Source organism: Hetaerina americana, unplaced genomic scaffold, assembly GCF_022747635.1.
Source record: "Hetaerina americana unplaced genomic scaffold, ioHetAmer1.1.p SCAF_1, whole genome shotgun sequence".
NCBI lineage: Eukaryota > Metazoa > Arthropoda > Insecta > Odonata > Calopterygidae > Hetaerina > Hetaerina americana.
The window spans coordinates 1,159,329-1,171,395 of record NW_027286069.1 but is presented as its reverse complement, the minus strand read 5'-3'; the positions used below and the strand labels follow the sequence as shown (position 1 = coordinate 1,171,395).

Here is a 12,067-nt window from a genome sequence, read left to right as displayed (position 1 = left end):
ATTAAAGAGGCATGGCATGGGAAGAACTCGAGGTAGGAATGAAAGTGGGCGGGGAATTCATGAAATCAGTTAGGTTTGCTGATGACCAAGCTTTAGTTTGTCAGTCAGCCAAGGGGCTGCAAGCATTGCTGAGTGAATTGGAAATTCAGTGCGACAGGTATGGGATGAAAATCAATATTAATAAAACAAAGGTTATGTGATTTTCTAGAAAGAAAAAGGCTAAGCTAAACATTAAAATAGGAGGGCAAAAACTAGAGCAGGTAGAACAGAAAAATTCTTTGCAGAAAACAATGTACAATTGTTGAAAAAGGACCCTATGGTGAGATTTCAATCAGAGTGCAAAACAGTGGTTTCCGAAATTAAAACTGTCCTCACCCCCAGGGATAAGTGGGAAGTAATAGAGATGAATCCAACCCTCCCAGATTTTACGGTATGCCCAAGGTGCATAAACCTTCCATACCGATCCGCCCAGTGGTTTCAGGTATCGGGTCCCCAGCGCATTCCTTAGCTAGGGTTGTGAAGCGCAAATTTGTAGAACATTCCCCATTTCGTGGAAAATACAGCATAAAGAACTCTATAGAACTGACATAGTCCTTAACAGATATAACTCCACCCAAGAATTCCATATTAGTGTCATTCGATGTTGTGAACTTATTCACAAGTGTTCCAAGAGAAGAAGCAGTGCTCCTAGCAAAGGAAGTGCTACACAATGCTAAAACACCAGAAATTATTTGCAATGAACTCATATCTTTATTGACAGTGTGCATAAATCAGAATTATTTCTTGTTCAATGGAAACCTATATCAACAATTGGAAGGTCTAGCTATGGGCTCTCCCCTATCACCTCTACTGGCTGAAATATTTCTGAATAACCTAGAAATGGAACTTTTCAAAAGTGAAAATCCTCTCCTTAAAAATGTGCACCTCTGGTTCCGTTACGTAGATGATGTATTATGTTTGTGGACAGGTACGAAGAGACAATTGGTAAATTTTCTAAAGCTCATCAATTCATTAAATTCAAGGATTAAATTCACCATGGAGGTCCAAGAGGGTTATAATTTGAATTTCCTGGATCTAACTATTTCTATTAAAGAGGAAAAACACAAATTTTCTATTTTCCGCAAGCCCACTTGTACAGATGCATCATCAAAACATGCATTTCACCAAAAACTTGCAGCCTTTCAAAGCATGATACACAGGGCATTAGCTATCCCTTTAGACCCCTCAGCCTTCACGTTGGAAATAACCAATATTTAAAAAATTGCTTTGGCCAAAATTGTTACACAGAAAAATTGATTGACGATTTGTTAGATAACAAAAAGAAAAAACTTTTATTCAGAGAAATTTACTGTCCCCCACCCAGAGACCTAGCTTCGTGGCGACGCATTAAATATGTAGGAAAACCCTCCTTTAAAATAGGCCGTGTACTCAGTGATATGAACATAAAACCTGCCTTCTACAGTAATAAAAACCTAAGGAGTTTGCTACCTGCTGTCAAAGACCCCATGAAACCAACTCTCCAGAGCGGGGTTTACCAATTGCAATGTGGCAACTGTGATGCTAAATACATTGGTCAGACAGGGAGGAGCATAACGGTTCGAGCGGAAGAACACCGGAGGGATTTCATAAAGAACACTGGGATGTCCCAATTCGCAACTCATCTCTCGAAGGAAGGCCACCGAGCGGATTTCACCCCCGAATTACTGCACGGAGTGAAGAAAGGGACGCAGCTGGATATGCGGGAGCAGTTAGAAATTCTAAAAATGGTTAAGAAGAAGGAAAAGATAACTAATGACCACCTCTTCCCTTTCCACTCACCCCTCCTGGACATTCCTATTCTACACCCCAAAAAATCCCCATGACGCAAACCCACGCTCCCTTCCCAACCCTTTTCCCCCCCCCCCTCTTACACCCCCCCTTTCCTTAATTACACTCTGCCACCTCCCATCCGCTACCTCTACCCGATTGAGTATATAACTCAGAAAAATGTCTATTGTACCACTAGTCCTGATGATGTTACAGTGTAAACGAAACTAGTCGACGAATAAAGTTTATTCTGTAGAAAGCAAAGATAATATTATTTTTCCTAAGTTAAAAATGGAATTCTACAAAGTCAAGGCCTCAACCATTCAGTGCATCAGGTAGAACAGTCTACGCATCTCAATAGTGTTTTGGACCAACACGGTCAAAGTAGTAGAGACGTAAGGAGAAGAATTGCACCAGGCAAAGAGGCTTTTAAAAGGAGGAGGGAGTTGATGAGAGGGATGCCGAGTAAGGATACTGTGAAAAGACTCGTAAAAACTTTGATATGGAGCATAGCTATGTGCGGCGCGGAAACGTGGTCATTGAAGCAGGAGGATAGACCTAGACTGGAGGCTTTTGAAATGTGGGTGTGTAGAGGAATGGAGAGGGTGAAATGGACCAAGAGGAAAACAAATGAGGAAGTACTTTGTGTGGTAGGCTAAAAGAGGGGTTTGTTGGGAGAAATCCTATGGAGGCAAGAAAAATGGATGTAGGGCATATTGAGCGGTAGTGGGATGTTGACGACTGTAATAGAGGGGAGAATATTAAGCAGATAAGGAAAGGGAAAGAACAGGATAGGCATGTTGGACGGGATGAAGGGAGGAAGGAAGTACAGTATTCAGAGGTGAAGAGGGATCTGAATTACAGTAGGATGCAGGATTTTGCGTTTTGTTAGGAGCCAAAAAATATTTATTTGGTAGCAGGGTCCATCCAAAAACCTACCTCAACTGGCATATTGCCATTTATATATATATATATATATATATATATATATATATATATATATATATATAATGTACAACACTTAGCACTAGTGGACACAGACAAAAATACAGAAACACACAAAAAAGAGACTCACTATTTTTCGAATTTTCGGTGGTCATAGCCATCTTTATCAAGGAAGAGAGGCACAGAACTGAAGGGAATATGAGGGCTGGAGCGATGGATGGAAGGGGAAGGTGGGGAGAGAATATGGAAGGATAAGTCCGGGAATCGGCCAGGAATCAATATTAGACATTTATTACCCTGCTCCAAACATATTTTCATCCTTCCTCCACCCCCTTACCTTCTACATTTTCCCCACCCTTCTAACGCTGCCCCTCCAAACCCTTCCCTTGCGAATTCTGTCCCCACCTTCCCCTTCCATCCATCGCTCCAGCCCTCGTATTCCCTTCAGTTCTATCCCTCTCTTCCTTGATGAAGGTGGCTACAACCACTGAAAATTCAAAAGTTAGTGAGTCTCTTTTTTGTTTGTTTCTGTGTTTTTGTCTGTGCCCACCAGTGCTAAGTGTTATACATTATTATTCACGTCCATGAGACTTTCAAAAAGTGATATATATATATATATATATATATATATATATATATATATATATATATATATATATATATATATATATATATATATATATATATATATATATATATATATATATATATATATATATATATATGATTTCGTCGACGTAACATGGAAGTGCAGAATTGTACATTACACAGTAACAAACAATATAGAAACACAAAAAAAGATCACTCACACGTTATTTCTTGATAATTTCGACGGAATTCTACTCCGTCTTCATCGGAAGATACAGAAGTAATGCTGTAGTACTAAGTAATGCTGTGGTAATGTAATCCGATGAACATGGAGTAGAATTCCGTCGAAACTATCAAGAAATAACGTGTGAGTGATCTTTTTTTGTGTTTCTATATTGTTTGTTACTGTGTTTTATATATATAGGTTTGTCTGTGTATCCCACGATTTTCTTTCCTACAACTTCCCCATTTTCACCACGTTTTTCTTGGTAGAAATGGTAAGTATTATATATATTACATTTAGTGCATTCTAATTACATATTAAATTCAACTTACGGTTCTTCATCGAGTACTTTTTAAACAATGCGCATTTTCCAGTACAGTCGAAGCATGCATGATTCGATTGTATGAATCGATGGTTAAACCGTCGTGAAAACAGAAAAGTACGATATGTATGTCAATTTGTTAACATTTTGAGTCAGAACAGCAGGTTAAAAGTCTTTCCTCTCGAATAGATATTGACGAAGAATCTATTTTAAACGGAGAAGAGTAAAATTTTATTTCATTATTTGTTAAATAATTTCTTTTTTATGGATATAATTTCAAAAATTATTTTCAGAAGGCCCAAAATTATTCAAAATTATGCACCACCTAATGACACAAACATAACATGAGTATCCTGTGATGTGGATTACAAAAATTCATTGTGTTTCGTGGAACCGACGAAGTTAACTGATGTGCTACTAATATAGGGAAGTGTTGAAGCTGTTTATTTACAGTGTGTTCGACCACTCATCAGAGTACTTAATTAAGGGCTCAGTTAAAAATTTAGGTTGTTTGTATCCTTCCCAGAATGTCGTTAGTAGCTTACGATAACAGTGATATATCCTCCGATGAGGAAGAGGTAGAAAATAAAGACACAAAGTTATCTCAATCAAAATCTTGCGCTAAAACAGAAAGTGTGCTTAAAAATGTTTCTGATTCGCAGCAATCGGACAGAAAAGTTGATTCTGAAGAAACTGACAGTCCTAATTTTTCTAGTGCCCTCCCTAAACCCATAAAAAATACTTCATCATTGTATGAAGAAGACATAACTAAAAGACTTATGTTTTCATCTTTTCCGTCGCCTAAAACTTCTGGGTTAGTTTCTACGAGTGGAAACAAAAGTGGCGAGTCAATAAAAAGTCGAAACTTACCAACAATTCCTTCAAGCAATCCTGCGAAGAGGACAGTTAAAATTACGCTGCCGTCATTGTCAGAAGTAAGTTGTAGTTGTGACAAGTATGATCAAACCTTGTAATGTTTATTTATAGTATACTTTGGTGCAAATGTTGTCGGTCCAGTTTGTTTTGACAAACGGCGACCTTACCACTTCTTCTACTGTAGGTTTATCTTGCTCCTACAAGTTTTACCTTTATCTATCTAGCTTTGTAGTTCTGTAATGTTTGTTTGTTATTCATAGTTTATTGAAGACGACGAAGAATCAAAACCCAAGAAGCTGAAGCCTTCCTCGGTGAGTGTGCTGAAGCTTTTAGCTAGTAAATAGGTGTCGTAGTAACGTGCACTTATTAAACACGTCTGCTTTAAATGATAATTTTTGTTGCACGAATAAACTTTGATAAGGTTCGACTGTTCAAATATTGGAATTATATTTACAGAAAGGTTCTGGTCTATTCGCCCTTTTGCCAGCCCCGAAGAATCTTGTGGTCAAAGAGAATAATCGAAAATTAATCCCACGAGTGGTATCGAAGCCTCCTCCCAAAACATCTGTACCTGTGCACGCAAATAAAAAAAATAAAGCCGAAGCACTAATCAACTATCCCGACTCTGGCGAGGAGTCTGGGGAAGAAGAAAAGCAAATTGACTTCTTCTCTCTCTCCAGCTCGGCTCGAGAAACGGTGTGTCCGAATCCCACTGCAGATTTTCCAAATGAAATTTTAAATATTAATCAAATTGAAAATCCATTGACTGAAGTTGGTACCTCATCAACATATAGCGAAACATTGCCATCTTCATCTATCCATGTTCTTTCACCACAAAAAACAGCAGAACATGCAGATGCCACTGCCCTGCCCGAAGCATCTAATGAGGAAAATGACCTTCAGTTGGATGATGATGCCGTGAGTGTGAACCATTCAGCTTAACAATGATTGAGTGTTTATTAATATTTGTTTTAAATTAGTCATACTCCCATTCTTTGTATTACTGACTCACTATCAAAGTTTACCCACGACAGTATTTCATCTTATAAATGAATTGCTCACTTAACAGTCCTAGAATATTTCATCAATGAAAGTTTTGCTATTAAACATTTAATCCTTTAAAAATAGAGTAAATTATCTTTAATAAATCACTGAGAGAGCAATTATTATGCTGCAACACTCACTATGTAACTGTAAATCACAGGAAAATCAGATTTGGGTTTTACAGATGATTCTGTGATAACTTTATTTGTAGGAAATTATTTTTACCATTATTGAAGATTATGTTGCATGTTAATGTACAATTAGCAGATGACACTAAGTTAATAAATTTATATTGTAGATCCATCGCTTATGTGGGCGTCGTGGGCGTGACGAGATAATTGATGCTCAAGTAATTGATGTTTGTGGTGAAACACACTTGCCAGATCCAAAGGAATGGCTAACCAAGCAGTTCACTGAGGAACAAGAGACAAGGAGTCACAGTCATCGTAAGAGGGATGGTCCAACTACGCAACAGCGCCGGAAGCATCAAATTACTTACCTTGCTTTCCAGGTAACTGATATGTCATCATGAAATCAGATTTGTTATCTCCTCCCACAGTTATTTCTAAAACGTTACTATTGCCTTAATGTGTATAGAGTATTCCTTTTAATCTTATCCACATACTGTGAAGGCTGTTCTGTTTGCCCTATAGCATTGCAGTATTTACATTTTAGTAGATAAATACATACTGTGGAGTGGAATCAGGTGGTACCACAAGCATTTTATGTTGGAGGAAGGTTTTTTCTTATTTATAATTAAGTATACCCATAGCAAGCAAAATTTTCCTGTCTATCATTTTATTGAATTTTAATCTTCCTATCAAACACTTGATTTTGTTTTGATAGGAGAGGTAAAAAAATTTATTGTTTTACTGTGCTAGTGTCCATCTGAAACCTACCTTAACTGTTAGTGTACCAATGAAAAATAAAATATTAAAAAATATATGGTAAAGACATTCAAGGCCAGCAAGCTAAGACACAGAAAGAGAATATGATATTGAATGGAATAGCTTTCGGTCCAGGCACACTTAATGTCAAGATAGAATGAGCATTAAGGGAATTGAAATCAAATTAGGAGGTGGGGGTTGATAAAATACCACTCAGAATCACTTAAGGGTTTATAAAAATGTAGAAGGAAGAGTTTGAGTGGGTGAATTCATAGCATTTATTAGGTAGGAACTTGGCTGGAGGATTTTGTTAGATCTGTTAATTTCTATCCCAAAAAGGGGAAGGCATTATATAAGGACTGCAGAATAACAGGTTTGATTTCACTTCCAGCAAAATTTGTTGTTATGATCTTCGGTTAGAGGATGGAGGCTAAGGATTACCTGGGGGATTATCGTTGATGCCATGGTAATCAGATCGCCAATAGGAACATATAGTACAATCATGATGCATTTTTTTACGAAAAGTACGAGTCTTTCTTTCTTTTTAGTATGGATATTAAATACTTCCACGAAGTGAAGTCTGAAACAATTGAATATATGTATTTTTTTGTTTCATAGCTTTTGAGAGGGCATTCAATTGGATGAATTTATCTCAAAATAGGAGTAGGAATAGATGTCTTTGGAGGGATAGGTGGCTTATCAGCAACCTGTACATGACTCAGACCGCTCAGGTGCAAGTGCCAGACAGAGATTCAGTGTGGGCAATGTTAGGAAGAGAGGTGAGAAAGGTATCCATTATCACTTGTGCTATTCAGCATATATCTGGGAGAGAAATGATTAAAGAGGCATGGGAAGAATGGGAAGTAGAAATGAAAGTCGGTGCAGCATTCATAAAAATCATTGAGATTTGGGAATGGCCAAGCTTTAGTTCGTCAGTCAGCAAAGGGGTTGCAAAGTTAGCTGAGTGAATTGGAAATTCAATGCAACAAATATGGGATGATATTTTACATTATAAAATATTATATTCATATATTCTATTGTTTCAGGCTTCACTTCGTGGAAGTATTTAATATCCATACTAAAAAGAAAGACTCGTACTTTTCCACTGATTTTATTATACGGTACAACGCGTTTCACCGACTTGCGGCATCATCAGGTACAAATTTGCAAAACAGACAGAGCAAGCATATATACCATCAGGACAGAGTGAGGGCGGGTAGGGTTGGAAGGATTTGAGAGGGGTGGGGGCTCACAGGTGCGTTGATGGATTGTTTTGACCATTTCCAGGATAATTTCTCGGAGAGGAGTGGGGAGGGGTATGGGAACAATTGCTCGTTACAAAGTGTCGTGTTGGGGTTCACCAAGTGCCTTCTAATCTCTAATTGCTCGAGAGCGTCCATTTTTAATCCTTTTGGGAGTGTGTGTAATATCTCTGGGACAAAGTCACTGCTGTGGTCGAATTCTAGTAAATGCTTGGCGAAGAGAGAGTTGTTATTCTGATTCTTGTGATACCTAGCGTGTTCCTTGACTCGTAACTTGATATTCATGCCGGTCTGACCGACATAAACGGCTGCCAAGAACTCATCTGTAGGGGTTCCTTTTGCCTGCTGAAAAATTGCTAATGGTGCATGGCTTCTTAGGCCTCATTCAACTGGTGATGAATTTGATTGGTGTTGAACCACATTAGTTTGGGAAATTAGGTAATTACATGCTGATCTTGTGCAGCACAATGTCAGTTTAATTATTTCATTGCTCAATAGTCATATTAAATATTGAAAATGCTGATCATTCTAATGGGAGCCATATAAGCAATCCCTTTGCACTGTATGGTGCAGTTATCCATGCCATGTATTATTTTAGAATAATAGCAGGTTTTAAGATCAACATCTATGTATGCCCAGTCCTGAAAAATAATTAAAATACCGAAGAACTTGAAGACATCTGATAGTTAATTGTGTTGCACACAAATCTGTCGCAGGGGAAGCATAGAAATTTTTGTGGCCCCCTGTTTACAATGGATGTTGCTCATTGGTGGTCAGTGAGGAATGACAAAAAAAGTAGCATTTTTAAAGACACCTTTAGGCTCTTAACATCTTTTCCGTGTTGCGTTTTTTAATTATCCTTCTCAGTCCCTTGGTGAAAAAGTCTTCTTTAAGAATTAAACCTTGTGCTAGCCCAATTTCAGTGTGATTAGTTCATTTTTTTTCTTTTTAGGCAAAGGAGCGGGAACTTGAGCTGAAGAACCAGTGGGCCCAAAACAAAATGTCACGTAAACAAACCCAAGCCAAGTATGGATTTTAATACACATTTGTGGTGAATTAACTTTTAGAGTATTATGGCAGTAAAATATTGGAATATTTTGTTAAAATTATTCTTAAGTAATGTAAAAAGGTTTGTGTCAAAGTTAAATTGGTGGAAATGAAGGAAAGTACCGTGTATTATATAAACATTTTAAGGTGTAATATAAGAAAGGCATTAAAATGAATTCATCACTGATTGATGCCTGCTTTGTATTTTTCCATATATTTGTTTAATTATTTCTGTTGGTGCGATTGATAGTGTCATGTGGGACAACAATGCTGTAACCAAAAAAGGAGTGCGTTTGTTAGCAAACCAGGCATCCCACAGCCATTAGCTCTGGTTGCCAAAGCCAAAATTATCTTATTTTAGTGAGGTGGTCATTCTGGTGATGGTGCCATGTCAAAAGCATTTTTTTAAAATGGCAATTGCTAACTATTTATTCATTTGGAATAATGAATATTGTAATTTGTTAAGGTTAGAAATTTGTGAACGGTGTCATAATTTCTCAGTTTCCAAGGAGCAAATGTATAATATGTATTCAGATCATTGAGTTACCTATGTGCTTGTGAAAATTGCAGTAATGTGAGCATGAATCTACTATTAAGTGCTTATGAAAATTACAGTAATCTACTAGCTGGTTTGATAATGGTATGCTTATGCATAACACAAAGATCAATGGCTTGTGAAATGCACACATCTGGGTAGAGTAGCCAATTCCTTTCCTGTTGTTTCCTACAAAGGTCTGGTTCCACAGCTTGTTTTAAGTTAAAGGGTGTCAAGAGTCGTCATTCAGAATGGAGGATTGTTATTGATTTCAATCCTAAAAAGTGAGTATTTTAATATTTGTTTATTAATGGGCTATTATTGCCCTTTTTCCTAAATGAAAAAAGCACATTAATATATATATACCATTACAATTACCATATTTTCTTATTGATAACGCGTGTATTATCCATAAAAAAATGTTCAGATGATTGAAAAAAGACAATGCGCGTTATGTAATGAAAATTGAAAAATCCAAACATTTACGTACCTATGTATACAATAATTTAAAGAAGGGTCTTGCAAAAATAAATTAGCTTGCAATTAGATGCATGCCTTTCTAATTGCATTCTTTTTTATACAGATCTGCAGTTATTTCATCTCATTATTCCATGAGAAAAAAAATCATAATTTCTATGGTTCATTTAAAGTAATGCATATTGCATACATACATATAAATATATGCTAGGATAAGTAGATCACTTGAATCCAAGAAATTCGTTACCTGAATCACAATTAAATGAATTAAGTGCATTTATTATCTCTTCAGGCACATCACCGACTTCACTCTATGAAGGTAACTCTTCCTCATCTTCTAGCACTGGGGTTGAAATATTGCCCAATAAACATTTTCAAATCCCTTTTTTAAACAAGTCACTGTGACACTCTACCAACTTTCCAGGATCCACCGGCTTATTTCTTCATAAGGCACTCTTTTAATCCTTCCCGATTCCGTGTAGTCTTTTGTACCAGACATCATCCACTTTTCCCAACTAGAATATAACTTTGATTTAAAAGATTTATTAATGGATAAATCCTGGCAGCCTCGCGATTTCCTTTTTCTTTCGTGAAATTGATGACTTCTAGCTTAAACATCGCTGTATACGATTATCTTCTCCTTGGGTAATTTTCTTGAGAAAATTCTAAATTACAGAAGCTTAACTCAATTCAGGTTTGAAACTTTCACCAAGCAGGTGGCACTTCCATAGAACTCAGAAGGTGTCTAGAACAGCTGAAACCTGATGATAACAAAGCGATGTAAAGCAAACCAAACAAGAAAATTCTATTTCATTAATTCTCTTATTTTTTTATGCTTGGTTTGCTGAATGTTAATTTATTTTGCAAATAAAAGGGCACACAAGCCTATGTCTCATTTTGACTTACGAATCCTAGCGAAAAAGCAATAAGGTGGCATATTGTGTTGGCTTGTAAATATTGTTTATTTTTTATGGAGTGTAATCGAAGAGCCAATATTATCAAATATGTTTGTGCTGGGCATTATATTTTGAAATTGTTTGATTCTTCTGGTTCCCCAGCTCATCTGTTTTTGATGTTGTGGCTAAGTAAGTATAATGCTTCGGAGAAGTCTGGGGAAGGTTTCGCTAACCCAGCAAGGAAACGCACGATTGTTTGGATTTAAGCACCCCACCCTTTACGTACAAGTATATACATTATTATGTGTACTTACCTACATATTCACTTGGATTTTTGTTTTGAAATAAAAATAATTTTATTAAGGCCTACATTTTTATTTATTTACGAGGCCTAAGAAGCCATGCACCGTAAACTTTGCTTAAGTCGAAGTAGATTTCTATTACTTTGTTTTTTAATTTAATCTCATTTCTAATAGTATAACTAACTTCATCAAAGAGAGCTAGTATTGTTGATCTCCCTCTTAGGAATCCCAAATTGATAACCAGATAAAAGGTTTTTGCTTTAAAGATAATTAATAAACTTATGACAATAGACATACTCAAACACTTTTCCAAACTGAGGAATAATTGATATTGGCCTGTAATTACTCAAGGTGTTCTTGTCACTACCAATACCAACTGAGACACCTTCAAGGTATCAGGATACACATAAAGGTGGGGATGTGGCATTCCAGTGGTTAGAACGTTGGGCTACTGACCTACCTTTCTGTGAATTTCTCACACTGCTGGACTTAGTCCTTGGCTACTAGGTGAAGTGGACCCCCACTTATTGAACTAACCTTCAGGGAGATAACTGTGATTTATAGTTAAGTGTTTGAAATACTCGAGTGGGAACAATTTGAGTACGTATTGCAAAAGAAAGGAATAAACTTTAGGGATAGATTTAGATTCTTCATAGAAACCTAAAATGGATTGAATTGCAAAACCAATGGTAGTATGTAGAGAATAAAAATAGGTAGTGATAATTCAGGGAATTTCTTAACGTAGAAGGGCCGAAAAAGGGAGGCAATTAAGTGATACTCTTAAATGATCTAGTTAAGACAACCAAGAAATTCTAGTTTATGCTTGGGATGGTGTAGGATCAATATGAAAAATCCTG

The 12,067-nt window shown here is 36.7% G+C and overlaps 1 protein-coding gene across 2 annotated transcripts; it reads left to right on the top strand.

Annotated features, from left to right (window-relative positions):
* The first annotated feature begins 3,999 nt into the window (after positions 1-3,999).
* On the top strand, positions 4,000-9,187 carry LOC139687386 (proline-rich protein PRCC). Of its 2 annotated transcripts, XM_071584527.1 has the most exons (6): positions 4,030-4,048; positions 4,178-4,819; positions 5,021-5,071; positions 5,217-5,678; positions 6,103-6,315; positions 8,906-9,187. In XM_071584527.1, the coding sequence occupies exons 2-6, from the start codon at positions 4,412-4,414 to the stop codon at positions 8,990-8,992; spliced, it is 1,221 nt and encodes a 406-aa protein (XP_071440628.1). In that variant the 5' UTR covers positions 4,030-4,048; positions 4,178-4,411; the 3' UTR covers positions 8,993-9,187. The 2 variants fall into 2 exon arrangements, with proteins under 2 accessions (XP_071440624.1, XP_071440628.1); XM_071584523.1 differs by having other exon boundaries at positions 4,000-4,819.
* Positions 9,188-12,067: the final 2,880 nt, after the last annotated feature.

Excerpts from the sequence above, each read along its gene's own strand:
- LOC139687386 (XM_071584523.1), top strand. The coding sequence starts at position 4,412 with ATGTCGTTAGTAGCTTACGATAACAGTGATATATCCTCCGATGAGGAA. Across the intron at positions 4,820-5,020 it reads CGCTGCCGTCATTGTCAGAA|TTTATTGAAGACGACGAAGA; the intron begins GTAAGTTGTAGT and ends TGTTATTCATAG. Across the intron at positions 5,679-6,102 it reads TTCAGTTGGATGATGATGCC|ATCCATCGCTTATGTGGGCG; the intron begins GTGAGTGTGAAC and ends TTTATATTGTAG.